Below are 16,376 nucleotides of genomic sequence, written 5' to 3'. Positions count from 1 at the left end.
TTCTCGGGGCCAGTGCTCAGTCCACTGAGCCACACCAGCCAGGGCTAGTAGTAGTTGTCATTGTCACGGTCATTGTCACTAAACTTTTTTGAAGTGAACAGAACATGAAAATGAGAGTTCAACTCTTCCTTCCTCTATTCTGTCTCTTCTTCCTTACTCCCTCTCCACTCCCTTCCATATTTTTGGAGGATTTATGATGTATCAGGACAGTGTTTCCCAGCTTTTGATTCCTGTGAACACCAGCTTCTCCATTTCTGCTTAATCTACAACCCATCTCTATTAGAAGTTACTTTTTTTAAAAGTATATTTTATTGAGTATGTTGTTACAGTAGTTCCAACATTTTTCCCTTTGCTCCCCTCTGCCCAGTACCCCCCTTCCCTCCAGCAATCCCACCCCCCTTAGTTCATGTCCATGGGTTGTGCATGTAAGTTCTTTGGCTTCACCCTTTCCTATATTATTCTTAACTTCCCCCTCTCTATTTTGTACCAACCGATTATGCTTCTTAATCCCTGCACCATATCCCCATTTCTCCCTCTCCCCCCTCCCAGCTGATAACCCTCCAAATGATCCCCATACCTAGGATTCTGTTCCTATTCTATTGCTTAGTTGGATTTTGTTTTTATTTTTTAGATTCAGTTGTTGATAGTTGTGAGTTTGTTGTCATTTTAGTGTTCATAGTTTTGATCTTTTTCTTAAGTCCCTTTGACATTTCATATAATAATGGCTTGGTGATGATGAACTCCTTTAGCTTTACTTTGTCTGGGAAGCACTTCATCTGCTCTTCCATTCCAAATGATAGCTTTGCTGGATAGAGTAGTCCTGATTGCAGGTTGCCTTTCATCACATTGAATACTGTTTGCCAGTCCCTTCCTGCCTGCAAAGTGTCCTCTGAGAAATCAGCTGATAGTCCTATAGGCAACCCCCTGTAGGCAACTCTCCGCCTCTCTCTTGCTGCCCCAAGGATTCTCTTTTATCTTTCACCTTTAGTATCTCAATCATGATGTGTTCTGGCGTGGTCCCCTCTGGGTTCAGCTCGCCTGGGACCCTCCGTGTTTCCTGGACCTGTATGTTCATCTCCTTCACAAAATTTGGGAAGTTTTCCTCATTTTTTTCAATTCTTGTTTCCTCATTCTGCACTGGTTGACTGTTTTTTTCTTCCTTATGTTCCAAATCACAAATTTGAACCCCGGCTTCCTTCCCTTCACCATTGGTTTTGTATGGATTTTCCTTCGTTTCACTTAGCATAGCCTTTACTTCTCTTGTATGTGGGGGAGGGATCTGAGAGGGAACAATGCTGCCTGCCCAGCACTGCCCCTTTTCCAGGCACCTCTCCCACTTCCACACCGGACTGGCACCTCTCTAGCTGCTGCCCTGGCCGTCGTTCCCAGAGTGGGTGGGTCTGCGGATGTTCTAGGACCATGGGGGCCCTTTAAACAAGCGGACTCTGTTGAGACCAGCAGTTTCTGCCTCCACCCCAACCCCCAGTGGTCTGCACAGTCAGAAGCAATGAGGCTTAATTTTCCCCAGTGCTGGGATCGTGAGATGCATGGTCTGGTGAGGGGCTGGGAACGCTCCCCAGGTGTCCCTCCTGACTTTTTAAAACATATGACTGTGCTTTCCACCGGCCTGCTGCCGCCGCCACCACTGCTGCCACCACCACACCTCATCCTCTCCGCCTCGGCTCTACCCCTCCTACCTGTCTGGATGAGTATTTCTTCTTTATATCTGTTTGCTGGACTTCCATGCAGTTTGATTTTCTGGAATTTCTGGTTGTTTCTGGTTTTGAGGTAGTTGTATTCCTTCTTAGTTGTGGAGGGAGACACAGCGTGTTTGTCTACGCCTCCATCTTGGCCAGAAGTCTCTGAAGTTACTTATTTTTTAAAAAATGTAATTCCCATTGTTTTGCTTATAACAAGGTGAACCCATTTCTAAAACAATAAAATCAATTAAATCAAGGGTTTGGTGATCTGGTTGTATACTTCCTTCAATGCACAACAGATAAATCAGTCAATGTTACAACATGACCTGAGCACTACTCGCACCTCCTAAAGCCACCTGGTTGATCACGGTGTGGTGGAAAGCGGCGAGCTTGTCAGGGAGAGGCCTACAGAGCAGGCCCTCCAACAGCGCTTGCTGGCTGACCACAGTCTTCTGACCAGTGTTGCTCAAACTTGAGCTCCTGGAGACCTTAAGGTTTCCGGAGCTTCTGATTCAGGAAGTCTGGGGGTGTGGGGCAGCTGGGAGCCTGCATTTTCCCTTTTCTTTTTTTTAAAGATCCCATTATACATTTATTTTTTATAAAAGACAAATTAGGATCAGAAGGTTTGAGTAACTTGATAAGGCAGTTATTGAGAGGTGAGTATAAGAATTTGAGTCCAGACCCTTATGAATTTGAAATCTAATAGGTTAACCTCTTAAAAATATCTAGTCATATTTTCATCAGGGTAAAGCACCACTTATATGGGAATTTGGTCTTAGTGGAAGTCTGCACTTTTGACAAGCTGTCCAGGCGATGTTCACACTGCTGGTTTGAGCACAGCTGAAGTAGGTCTCAAGCCTCTGGGCATCAAAATTATTTGTAGGTGCTTGAGTTGCAGATTCCTGGGCACAACCCACCAGACATTCAGATTGTTCAGGTCTGGGTGAGTTCCTGGAATCTGACTTACTAACCAGCATTCCAAGGAACCTCTGGAGACCACCTTGAGAAGCATAGCTGGAACCACCGTTAGCGCCTGGAACTCAGAGGCGAGGGAGAGAGGTGAATGACCTGCCTCAGGGTCACTCTGCAAGTCAGGGACAGCTCCTTCTCCCTGCTGCTTGGGTCTTAAGCCTCAGAGCATCCTGGACTACCCTTTCCCTCCTCCCCACATTCAGTGTCAGTGAACCCTGCTGGCTCTTCTTCAAAACAGTCAGCTTTCTTTAAAATCTGGACTTGAGGCTGAGACTGTAAATGAAACAAGATTAGTAAAATTGTTACAGAAGCTGGGAATTTATTGTATTACTTATGATTTATATTTGAATTTTTCCACAATGAAAGTTTTTATGTTTAAGTCTGTGACCTAACAAATCCACTTCTGAAAATGTATCTTAAAGAATATTTTAAGTATGAAAAAAACTTACAAATAACAAAAATAAACAAATAAAAAGAAAAAACTTACAAATAAAAATATTTTTCAAATAGTGAAAAATTGGGAACATACTAGGTTCTCATAACAGGACAATAATAAACTATGGGACACCTCTCAGTGGAACTTCATATCATTAAAAACATTTATTCAGGCCATGTACCAACATGGAGAATATGATATACAATCAAGTGAAGAAGAGAACATTAAATTGTATATACTGCATGATGAAAACTGTGCAAAGACTTATACCTTTTTAAAAAACATTGAAATTTAAAAATAATTTTATATATCCAGAATCTGACCACTTCCCACCACCTTTAGTGCAGTAACTTTTGCCTGACCTACAGCCTATCTTTCTTGCCTTCATTTTTGCAACAGCCCTGCATTGGTCTCCCTGCTTCCACTCTTCCTTCCTCCCACTGCTTCTCCATGTGGCAAAGAGGTCTTCCAAAAACATAAATCAGACCATGACCCTCCTCTGCTCAGACCCTACAAAGGTTTTCCATATCTTTCCAAACAAAAGCCAAGTCTCACCTTATCACCGCTCTCCAGGCTGCGGGATGAGTGAACTCGCCTGCTGTAATCCACGGCTCTGCTTCTTGCCTCCCTTCTGCCACTGTGGCCACATGGGCCTCCTTGCTATTCTTCACTCACTGACTCCAGCTTCAGAGCCTTTGTACTTGCCATTTCCTCTGCTTTCTGCTGGAATGCACTACCTCCAGATACTGGAGTCAGTGCCCCTCCCTTCTTCATGGCAGTTCTTCAGAGGCCTTACATGAGCTCTTACTTAAAAACAGCACTGCTCCCCCATTTCATCCCTCATGACCTTTATTTTCCTTTATGGCACTTAATCAACAATTCCCATAGTACACTTCTTTTCTGTGTCTACTTACTAGAATGCAAATTCCTTGAGAACAAAGACTTTTGTGTCTGATTCCCTGCTGAATCCCTAGTACCTAGCCCAGAACCCGGCACATAATATTTGATCAATAAATACCTGTTACTAAAAGGATGTGGAATAATCAGCCAAGGGAACTATAAGTTTCATGTGGCTTTCTGTTTCTTGGGTGATCTCCCCCTCCCTGAACCCTCCTGGCAGTGGCCAACCCACTGCAGAAACCCAATGGGAATCAAGTGCATCCTGTGAACTAGGGGCAGCAGAGCATGGTGGCTACCAATACTGGCTTCGGGAGGTCAGATCCTGCCTTACCACCACCAGCTGTGTGGCCTTAGGAAAACTGAGAATAGTTTTCCCTTGTGCAGAATGAGGATAATAAAAGCAGTTCCCACTTCCCAGGGCTGGGGGAAGGGGAGAGAAGGACTAAATCAGAGACTGCACATAAATCACTTAACAAGCACAGTACCTGCACAGAGTAGGTGTGTGGCAAGAGGCAGTCAAATTAATCAGCCGTCACAGATGTGCCTTTGTCTATTTCAAGTTTACAATGGGCTCTTGTACATGCTTTATCTGATTTGAGCCTTTCAACAACCCAGTCAGTTTTATCACCATTTTATAAGTGACAAAACTGGGTCAAAGAGGAATAACATGCTTCCTACAGAACACACTGATCTAACTACAACTCTGGTGCCCTCTCCCCCAGAAACACAGCTATTATTACAGCTGATGTTAACCAACATGACTTGGATGGCCCTTTAGAGCCCAGACTCAAATGCATGTGTCTAGTATGAGGCTGTGATGGGCAACTGAATCCAGCAAATGAAATCGGTCAGTGAGCTATGCTTTCCTACGCAGCCAATGGAGGCAGAGGCTCCATGTCTCTGAATGAGGCTTGTGAACAAATCTGAATAGATAAACCATCTCTCAGAGTCCACTTAGGATGTACAACATTTCACTGGGCAGCAGCTCTAAGCAATACATGTCACCTTTGGTGTTCGACACCCCTGTTACCCCACAACCTCTGACCCAGTCTACACTGACAAAAAAATGTATCTCTTCCCAAAGGTAACCCAAGGAAGAAGCTCCTGACAGAAGCTCTGGGCCTGGATCTTATGAGTGTCTCTCCACCTTTATGGGATCAAAGACCAAGAGAAGACACAGCAGGTGTTAGACTTGAATTTTAGAGCCACAAGGCCAAAAAGCTTGACTCTTGTGAGTCATGGGTTACTACACCACAGCATCTGAGAGAAAAAGATATGACTGTAACACTTTAAACCTCATAGGGTGAGAAACTACACTGGATAGGAAGGGGCAAAAGTTGCTTCCAAACTGGGACTCCAATGACTTCTGGGTCTGGGGCATCTAGTTTGGTCAGAGGCTTAGCAAACCTCCCTTGTGAGCAGATGGTCTTAGGGCTCCAGCTGCAGAAGAGAGGCTGGGAGGACAGGCCTCGGATACCAACTCAATGGAAAAATTCTACAAGGCCCCTGAGACAAGAGATCAGAAGAGGAGATGGCAGCCTTCAGGAGGATCCCACCAGGCCAGTGAGCCCTGGTCCCTGGTGGTGTGTTGTAAGACCCTGATGGTGCCAGGTTTGTGACAGGCCATCAACTACCGAGAGGCTCTAGGACCAGTGCCACAGTGATCTGGCTTGACGGTGTGTGCTCCTTGCAGGGAATGTGCTGTGTGAGCAGCACTCAGCTGTCTATGGAGCTCTGTACAGCACCATGACTAAGAACTTCTATTTGCATAGTGTTTACAATGGAGGACAGTGTTCATGCCTCAAGCCCTGGAAAGGGACCAAGAAGCGGGGTCGACAGTGGCTCTGGTTAGGTAGTGGGGATGAGTCTGAGGGCCACTCTGGGGTCATATGGAAAAGTGGTAAATACCCCCACCCACCCCTGGTCTCATCTACATTTAGTTAAGGTCACTTTAGGTACCTACATTAATGAACTTCACTGATTTCTTTAAAATAAGGGAGAGTTCTAGGGTAGTCATGACCTTGTACCAAAACTATAAAAATCTCTCTTGATATATGAAATCTCTTTGAAAAGTTCAGCATCCTGGGCTGCTCAGAGCAGGGTAGACCGAGACAGTGGTTGGTCTGCTTTGCTGGTGTGAGAAACTCCCAGGAGAAACATAAGCAGGGGAGATGGTCTGGCTCCTAAGAGCTTGGAAGTCCTGTACCCTGGGAGATGGACCATAGTCCTCCTCCAGGAAGTCCTGGGTACTTTTTTCTGTCCTTGGCAGCCAAAAAGAGAAGCTTGCTCTTTTGGGCATCAATGCTGGGAGCAGCTCAGACTCCCTGATCTGGCTGGAAGGACCAGCTGGAGGGACCAGCTGGGACTGGTGATGTGCTCCAGCCAGGGTCAGAACTCGTCCCGTAGCTGCGGGGGGCTGTCCATGCCAAAGAAAGAGGACGGCCTCCCCTGGAGGTCCCGTTCTCGCTTCACGAACGCAGTGAAGGAGGAGACACAGTTGCCAATAAAGTGGTCAGCTTGGCCAAGGATGTACAGGTCGATCTGGGCCACCTCAGGCTTCAGGCTCACCACCTTTACCTGCAGGAGGAAGGGCAGAGTATTTTAGCTGTGTGTAGGCCAAGGTGGCCAGCCCAGTCAACAACTCCAGCCATATTCCCAGTTTTCCTCCTCTGGGCTGAAGTTACAGACCCAGAAGGAGGTACAGAGAGGAGTAAGAGGTACAGTCGGCCTCTGAGAGAAGTGCTGCCCAGCAGCTGCCCTGGCCCACCCGACATGGAACTACAGCCTCAGTACTCTTTTCCTACTGCCAGCATCAGCTCCAAACACACCACATTCACTTGCTTCTGCCTGTTAGCTTCCCCTGCCTGGAATACCTTTTAACTAACTACCCATTAAAATCCCCACCATATTCTTCAAGTCTCGGCTCAAGTTCTGCTTTTCTCATGAAGCCCTAGCCTGAGGGGGGCTTGGTTTCCCCTACCAAACTGTGATTTAACCAAAGAGCGCTCCACCTATCCAGTTCTGCTGTCTGATGCTTCCGAGCCTAAAGTCCTGTCCAATCTATTTCCCAAAGGTGAACCCTTCTCTTGATGGATTACCACTTGCTGGCCAGCCACCATCCTCTCTCTTCGCTTCCTCTCTTCCTGGCCTGGTGACCACAGAGCAGCCAGAGAAAACTTTTTTAGGTACCTCTAACCCATCATTCTCTCCACCCCAAACTGAACACTCTTAAAAGGTGTTTGTCAGATAAAGATGACAAATCTTGATTGTGGCCTATAAAGCCCTGTTCAGGCCACCTCTCCACCTCCTCTCATACCTCCAGCCACTACACATCAGGCTCCCACTTTTCATATGCTCTTCCCTCCATACGAGGTGCTTGTAACTTTGCCTGGTTAACTCCTACTTAACCTTCACTCTGCAGCTCAAGTCTCACCTCCTTGGGGAAGGCTTCCCTGGCCCCGCAGTCCTCTGAGGTTCTACACTGTCACAGAACCACATTCCTTTACTTCAGAGCACATGTCTCTGTAGTTTTTACTCTTTAGTGATTCTCTGATTAATGTCAGTCTCTTGCACCTGACCAGGGGTGGGCTGTGTCAGCCTGCCTCCAGTAACGTCTGTTGACTGGGCAAGTGAATGAATGAGCTCCCCACCCCCACCGCGTGGCATGTATCTCTGCAAAGTTTCTTTTCTTGAGTCTAAACTGTGAGCCCTGGAGGGTGACACCACCTCTTATTTATCAGTATCCTGAGTTCAGCACTGGCCAGGCTTAATGGAGAAGCAAGGCTTAGTTCAGGAGGTAGGGGGGCTCTGAGCCCATGTAGCTGAGGGGTGGGAAAGGGCAAGAACAGTGGTGCAGAAACAGGAAATAGGAAACGGCAAGAGGCTCAAGGTGTAACAAGTATGTCAACTCTAAAAACTCACAAAAACTCCCTGGGGCTCTCCACATGCTTCAACTTAGTACCTACGTGGCGGTGTGGGCAGAGCTGGGATGGAAAGTGCTTTGCTGTCACACAGAGATTTCTGATGTAACAAAAATCATCGTCTTGCTATTTGGACAGTAGCAAAGAAATAATATGAATTTAATCATGGCCAAAAGCCCCTGAACAATTTCACTCATTCCCTGAAACTTACCGGCTCTATGTCACACCCACTATAATGAACTTGACAACCCTCTTGGGTAAATTCTACTCCTTCTTGGGACTTTGGTTTCTTCAGCAATAAAATGCAGGGGTTGGGTTAGATGTGCTCCGAGGTCTCCCATCTCTGATATTCTTCTATAAAGTCGGTGGGTGGGAGACCAGGGTACATGGACTCAACACTTTCTTTACAAGCCTGTGTCTAGGGTAAAGGAAAGGGAGTCCCTTGGTGTAAAGCCAAGGGCATTCACCGCTAGAAAGTGAGGACACTCACTGCCTTTTAAGGTCTGTACAAGCATTTAGGTCTTTTATTCATTCAACAAAGTCTCATTGAATGCTTACTACTAATTTAGTACTAATACATGCTCTTCATGCATACAGTACCAAGCACATTCTACTGCTTATTCATATACTGAATAGCTACTATTCACAGCTTCCTTAAGCATTAACTAAGCACAAAAGACCCTTTCCTTTATTCATCAACCACCAACTTCTACTGTCAATGACAGCTAACTTTACTGAGCACTTATTTTGTACCAGACAGCTTTAGTTTCTTTAGAATCTTTGATCTTCACAATCACCCTATGAGATGGGTATCACTCTCAGTCCCAATTTATAGACAAGGAAACAGAAGCACAGAAAGGCAGCATGAGGCTGCACTGTGAGTAGAGCCCAAGTTCTCTGGCTCCAGAGTCCATGCTCTTGATCCCTCTGCTACACTGGATCTCTACCATGGGCCCGCTTATTCAGCAAACATTTATCGACTGTCCACTATGTGTTAGCCACTATCCTAGACACTGGTGATGGCAAGGTGGGGTCTCAGACCTGGAGGAGGTCAAAGCACCTGGCTAGAAACCAAGGAACAGGACAGTGAGTCAGTCTTGGATCCTGCCTTCAAAGAGCCATAACTCGTGGGAAGGAATAAGACACTTTTCCACACTAGTCTCATACAGTCTAGAAAGTATCTCAGAGAAGACTTGATCAAGTTCTGTGACAGCTCCCAGTCGAGACACGTTTGCTGCAGGAGTAGAGGGAAAACTGGAGAGAATCTGCAGAGGTGTGCGAGCTGGTGTTTGAAAAAAGGGTAAGAATTGAAGAACAGAATGTCCAAGCAAAAGCCTGGTGGCAGGAGGACATGAAGCGTGTAGCAGGAATGGTGAGGAGACCCTAGCGCTTTCCCAGATTCCCTTCCTGCTGCACTCCCACAGGACCCATGCATACCTTCCCCTTGAAGAGTTGTTGGATCTCAGGCACATAACTCTCAGAATCCGTGGCGATGTACACAGACTGGGCGTTGAGAGCCCTCACCCAGAGCTTCATGGCCCGCTTGATCTCCTTCAGGTCAGGGAGGCACATAGTCATGGTGAGAGGGGCAGCTGTGCTTCGGCTGTAGCCCACACACTGCGGAGAGGCCATGAAGTGGGAGCCCGCAGTCCCATCTTTCAGCATGGCACAGGCATTCTTCTACGGGGTGGGGTGGGGACACAGAGTTAAAGACAGCAACTGGCCTGGAACCCCAGAAGCCAGAGCCGGTGGTATGTGGGAGAAGGCAGGCAATATGGGAGGAGCTCAACAATGTTTGTTTTTTTAAAGAAAGCATTGAAGGAAGAGGGAAATGGATCAAAAAGAGTAACAGTAGTTATTTCTGGGTAGTGGGATGTTAGCTTTTTCAAAGCTTTTTTTTTTACTGGTTTTACTGCATTATCTGGGACTCCCAGTAGAATTCTGAACTGTGGTGGTGATAATGGGCAGCCTTATCTGATATCTGACTTCAGTGGGAACACTTCTGATAGTTCCCATGAAGTACATGTTTGCCGTGAGTTTCAGAGAGATAGCCTTTATCAAGTTAAGGTGGGTCCCTTCTATTCCTGCTTGGTTAGCAGTCTTTTTTAAAAAATCATAAATGGGTGTTGACTTTTCTCAAATGCTTTCTTGGCCTGTATTGAGATGATTATATGATTTTTCTTCCTTGAGTATTAATATAGTTAACATAATTTCATTGCATTCCTGGGATAAATTTCAATTGTTTGTGTTATATGTTCTTTAATATTAATTTTACTTGCTAATAATATCTTACTTAGGATCTGTACATCTATGTTCATAAGAGAATGGGCTATATACTTTTCTGAGTCGATCTTATCTGAGTTTAGTATTATGCTATGCTTTATAAAAAATAGCATCTTATATCTTTTTATGTTTTAAGAAAGTACAGATGAGAACCATCTGTTCCTTGAAGGTCTGGCTGTAACCACTCATTAACACATTCTGGGCCTGGCTCCTTTTCTTTGTGCAGTGGAGACAGGAAGGGAGTCTAGTGGGTAAATGTGTCATTACTTTCTCAATGGATTCTCAATGAATTTTGATCTATTTTCTATATTCAAGTCTTCAACAATGAGCATACATACATTCATATATATATATAATCTTCTTACATAAATTAAGGAGACTGTCTACTGTCTACATTGCTCCAGTTACTTTCACAAAGAGGATAATCTGATGAGGTTTCTGCACATTTAAGTGGCCTCCAAATTTAGAAGATGACATCTTCATTTCTTGGGAGCCCCACCCAATCTCCAGAACTTGTTTTTCAGCAATTAAGTCTATTGACTAAACACTGAGCTGGGACAGAGGACTCCTGGCCTGTGGGTCTGAGCTCTCTGGCTTGCTGCCTGACCTGGAATCTAGCTTGATACCTCAGTTTATCCATCTGCAAAATGAAGATAAAAAGGCAACTGTTAAAATAAGAGCTGGCAAGTAAGCACTTTGGAGCCACATATTTGATGTGTCTCTGGTGGGATCATGATATACAGTGGACTCTTATGTGGGAACTCAACGGACTTGGCTGAGCAAGAACTCTCTGGCATGGCTGGGACTTTGTGCAATGGGTTCGCTGTTCAACTCCCACAGGCATGGGCCCTGTTCAGGGACATGTCCGACTCAGCCAGGAGAGGAAGGAGGAAGTTACCCAGTCAGAGCCGATGCGCAGGTGAACACCAACGTAGGGTCGGATGAGGTGGGCAAGGATCTGGGCCTCTCCTGTCCTTACCATCTCGTCTGACCATACCATGTACTTCTGCAGTGGCCTATGCTCCTCCAGGACGGGGAACTGGGCTGGGGCCCCTGGCAGAGCCAGCACTGGATGTTCTCTTGGAGAAAATCTAGACATAAGACAGAATGAGGGGAAGTCAGAGAATGCACAGACAGCCTGGCTACCACTCCCACGGGAAAAAGGATGGTGTTGCACCATGTCCTAGAGACTCTACAGAGGGAGGGGCCCCTGTAATATGCAAGAAGCACGAGAGGTTGTGAAACCCCAACGGACTGATAAGAAACCGCAGTGGCGGCAACAGGTACAATATGCAATATTGTCCTACCGCCTGGAATTTAAAACCTTCTTTGTTTGTTCAACAATTAAAAATTTCCAGTAGAGCTGGCTTCTAATCTGTGGTGTGGTAATTCACTCCAGGGTGTGGTGTCTGGACAGAGCCTTGCCCTTTTACCCACATGGCAGGATTGGGAAGCACAGCCGCTTCCAGAGGGCCATGGACAGAACACAGTCTCAGGGAGTGTGCACACTGGATAAGCTCATCCACTCAACACTTCACACGTATTTACTGATTGCCTACTATGTGCTGGAGCCCAGGGGACAAAGGGATAGGCGTGGTCCCTGCACTCATGGAAAGCACCAGAGTTCTACAGATGTCCACCATCAGACCTCCCACAAAGGCTGTTGTCCCCCCTCTACCTATGCACCTTACAATTATTTCACCCCTGTCTTTTCTGCTAAACTCATGCTTCTGACAAGCAGTGCCTCCATGTGCTCAGAACAGTGCCTGACACACGTAGGAGCTCAGTAAAGATTTGCTGACGGAAAGGATGAGGAGCAAACTTGTGTTCCATCTTGAGCTAAGCCCAGAGTCTGTCCCGGCAACATGAAACACCCTGCGGTCCCATAAACTTTCAAATGTCAATCTCTACAGACTTCTCCCCTCTATCTGTAATGCCTTCCTTTGCCAGCCAAAATCCTGTTCTTAAAATTATGAAATAGGCACAGTACTCTGGAAAATGGTTTGGCAGTTTCTGATAAAACTAGATATGCAACTACCATTTGGCTCAGAAATGAAAGCCTATGTTCAAGAACCAGGAGATGAATGTTCACAGCAGCTTTATTCATAAAAGCCAAAAACTTAGATGTTGTTCAACAAGTGAATGCTTAAACACTGTGGTGCAGCCAACCAATGGAATACTACAGCAACGGAAAGAAACAAACTATTGATTCAGGCAACAACTTGAATGGATACTAAGGGAATTATACTGAGTGAAAAAAGCCAATCCCAAAAGATTACATACTGTATGACTCCATTTATATAACATTTTTGAAATGACAAAATGGAGAACAGAAATAAAGACCAGATTAGTGGTTGCCAGGGGCTAGGGTTGTGTGTGTGCATGTGTTTGCATGTGTGCATGTGCACACGCATGCACATTCAGGGATGTGGGGTGGTTATAAACTGGCTACACAGGATCTTTTAATGTTAGAACTGTTTGATACCTTGATTGTGGTAGTGAATACATGAACCTATACATGGGACAAAATTGAATAGAACTAAATACACACACATATACACAAACACAGAAGTGAGTACAAGTAAAACTGGGGATATCTGAGTAAGATGGGTGGACTGTATTAATGTCAACTTCCTGGTTGTAATATTTTACTATAGTTCTGAAAAATGTTACCACTGGAAGAAACTGGGCAAAGGGTACATGAGATACCTCTATATTATTTCTTATTACTACCTATGAATCTACAATTAAGTCAATAAAAATTTCAGTTAAAAATTATAGAATATTTAAACAATACAAGAAAATACAAAAAATAATCCACATACCTGGGACCCAAATTAGCAAATATTAATACTTGGCTTTAGATTAAAAATATATATACACCTAAATAAAAGCTCTATCCTATTATCTCTTTCCATTCTTCCTCTGCCCAGAAGATACTGAGATTTTATGCATGATCACACTTTTACTATTGATATAAAAAGGTATTATATTGTGTGCTTTTACACAGTGTAATGGTAAAAGCATGGGGTGTCGAGATGACCTTGTTCTAGAATGCTGACTATACCACTTATTAACTTGCACAGGTGATTAACTATTTTATGCCTCAGTTTCCTCATCTGTGTAACAGAGTTGATAACAGTTCCTACCTCATAGGGCTGTTGAGAAGATTAAATGAATTAATATAAACAAAGCATTTATAACAGTGTTTAGCACATAGAAAGCTCCAAGAAAATTCTATCACTATCATCACATCACCAGATTGCAGGCAACCTATTTCAACTTTTTCAAAATTCAACTTTATGTTTTAGAGATTTGGCCTTATTGATCATGTGGATCATGTGATCCTGTTAGCCTCTCCTGAAGTTTCCTATTTTGCGCTAATAAACCATGATGTACCCATCTAGTCCCTCCTGCCAGACAATGCTACAATGAACATGCCACTTTCTTCATGCCCAACCCAAACTCCTCGCTCCACAAACACTTTCCAAACCTCCAAGACCTTCAAGACTTGCCACCACTGCCAAGCTTCAGCTCCTCAGAAGGGCTCCCTGTTCCCTCTTCTCCTTTGCTGCCTTCTGCACACTGATGTGCTCAACAACTGTTTTACCTGCTCCACCGTCAGCCCATGAGGATAGGGGCCCAAATAGTCTTGTTCGCCAAGATTTCCACACACCCTGGTGCAGGGCCAGTGCCAAGGAATGAACATGCAAGTATTCATTAATAGCCTCATCTTGTCAGAATTTAATTTTATATGTATGGATACTCCTCGACTTACCATGGGGTTATATTCCAACAAACACACTGTAAGTTGAAAATATTGTAAGTTGAAAATGCATTTAATATACCTAACCTACCGGACATCATAGCTTAGCCTAGCCTACCTTAAGTATGCTCAGAACACTTACATTAGCCTATAATTGGGTGAAAACATCTAACACAAAGCCTATTTTATAACAAAGTGTTGAACAGCTCATGTAATTTATTATGCATGTCACTTTCACACCATTGTAAAGTCAAAAACTCCTAAGTCAAGCCATTGTAACTGGAAACAATACATACATGTGAATCATTTGTTAGTCTTATTATGTGACAATGTTCCAATTGCTTTGTGTATATTAATTCATTTTATTCTAATATGAGGCCTGTGAGGTAAGTAGTATTGTTATTCTTATTTTATAGATGAGGAAATTGAGGCACAGAAAGGTTAAGTAATGTGCCCATGGTTACACAGCTGGAATTGTTGGTGCTGGAATTTAAATGCAGGCAGTCTGCTCCAGAATCTATACTTTTTCTTTTTTTTTAATCCTCACCCAAGGACATTTTTTTCATTGTTTTTAGAGAGACAGGAAGGGAGAGAGGAAGGGAGAGAAGTATCGATTGGTTGCCTCCTGTCCATGCTCAGACTAGGGATTGCATGTGCCTATGCCTGAACTGGGGATCGAACCCACAATCTAGGTATATACTCTGACTGGGAATTGAACATACAACCTTTCAGTTATGGGAAGACGCTCCAAGCAACCAAGCCACACTGGCCAGGGTCAGAACTTATATTCTTAACTACTATATTCTTCATTTTCATCTCTCCCACCTTGGTCAATGAGCACCTCAAAAGCTGAGTCTGGCTGTATTCTCTCTTTTTGATTCCCAGCCGCTAGCACAGGCCTCAAAACACAATAGGTACAATAAACATTTTTAGAATTAATGAATGAGAAGGATTCAGGAATCTCACCAGAAAGACTAGATCAGGTTGTCAGAGGTTAGAGAAAGAAGTAATATTAACTAAGCACCTATTATATTTTGGGTCAGGCCCTCAGCTAAGCTCCTTTCAGATGCCACCTCAAAGGATTTCAAAAGGAAAGCAAGAGATTGTGATCTCCCTGAGGGCTGGAACATTAGGCTAAAGTCAGGATCCGCACTCACCCTGCCCTCTTGGAAAGACCCTGCTGCTGACACTTGGTGAATTCCAGATTTGAAATGTCCATCCTTTCAACAGCTCCCAGCTGTTCCAGTGGGATATCACGTCTGACCTGACAAGCAGCAAGAGGCCAAGACTGATGTGATCATTTGCTCCCAGTGAGGGAGGAGAGTGTTATTTAGAAGAGAAAAGTTGGCCACTCCATTTGCCCCGACTGCTCGCCCCAGGTCAGGCCCTTAAGCCTGGTTCACTGTCCAGCTAAAGGAGGTTCACTTTCCTGCTGTTGGGTGCAGTGACCCTTTGGGGTTTCCCTATGCACAGCATCCACTTATGTGCCTGTACACTAGTGGATGTTCGTCACGCTGAGTAGAGGATGCAGGGATACAAATGAGGCAGAGCCTTACTCTTGGTGTCCCTGCTATGAAGAACAACCTTTTCTTCCAGCTGTTCATATGGCTGGCTCCTTCTTATTTTCAGGTCTCAGCCCTGCTAATTACATATCACCTGTTTATGCTATTTCAGGGAGACTGCAGCCAGGGAGAATGATAAGCCACGTGCTCAAATACGTTATCTTCATGCCACAAGAATGATCTGGCTTGATGGAACATAGCCTTCCAACAGCAAATGTGCAATAAAGGTCTGTGAAATTAAATCTACACCAGGGTATTCACTGTGTCAGAACCAATAGAGCTGGAAGGATCCTCAGAAATCACTTAGTGGGAAAGAAATACCTCTTATCTTCCTCTCTTAGAACCCAACTTTCAGCTAGACAGACACACACACAGCAGCCCAAAATAAAGACATTTTTCAGTACTTCTTGTAGGTAGGTATGGCCATGTGCTTAAGTACTGGCTAATGAGTTGTAAGCAAGCTATAAGGAAGGCTACTTAAGAAGGTGAGGCTGCCCTTTTTCTGACCCTTCTGTCCTTCTGGCTGACTGGAGCAAGGATGTGATGGCTGAAGCTTAGCCTATGAGGTGACACTCAGGATAAAGGCCAGTACTGGGACAGCGGAGCAGAGAGATAGGAGCCTGATTCCTGATGACACAATGGAGCTGCCATCCAGCCAGGGTTGCATACTCCAGTCCTTTTTTTTTTTTACTGAAGAAAATAAACTCTGTCTCTTTAACTTGCTGTTATTGTGGATTTTCTGTTAAGTGTCGTCTAAGTGAAGCCTGAAACACCTAGACCGGTGGCCATCCTCACCCAAGGTGAGGGAGGAGAACAGAACCCTCTCACTTGCCCCCC

At 44.7% G+C, this 16,376-nt stretch overlaps 1 protein-coding gene across 1 annotated transcript in view; it reads right to left on the bottom strand.

Annotated features, from left to right (window-relative positions):
• Window positions 1–3,257: 3,257 nt before the first annotated feature.
• POFUT1 (protein O-fucosyltransferase 1) overlaps window positions 3,258–16,376 on the bottom strand; it is a 29,609-nt gene continuing 16,490 nt past the window's right edge. The window contains exons 5-7 of the mRNA XM_090286216.1: window positions 11,110–11,302; window positions 9,366–9,608; window positions 3,258–6,585 (exon numbers count right to left, since the gene is read on the bottom strand). Of these exons, the coding sequence (XP_090142342.1) occupies window positions 6,397–6,585; window positions 9,366–9,608; window positions 11,110–11,302 (625 nt within the window). The 3' untranslated portion in view covers window positions 3,258–6,396. The remainder of the gene's footprint in view (window positions 6,586–9,365; window positions 9,609–11,109; window positions 11,303–16,376) is intronic.

Source organism: Furipterus horrens, unplaced genomic scaffold (genome assembly GCF_987537825.1).
Source record: "Furipterus horrens unplaced genomic scaffold, mFurHor1.1.pri manual_scaffold_8, whole genome shotgun sequence".
Lineage (NCBI taxonomy): Eukaryota > Metazoa > Chordata > Mammalia > Chiroptera > Furipteridae > Furipterus > Furipterus horrens.
Note: the sequence above shows the minus strand (reverse complement) of the source record. Positions and strands in the feature narration are given on the sequence as shown.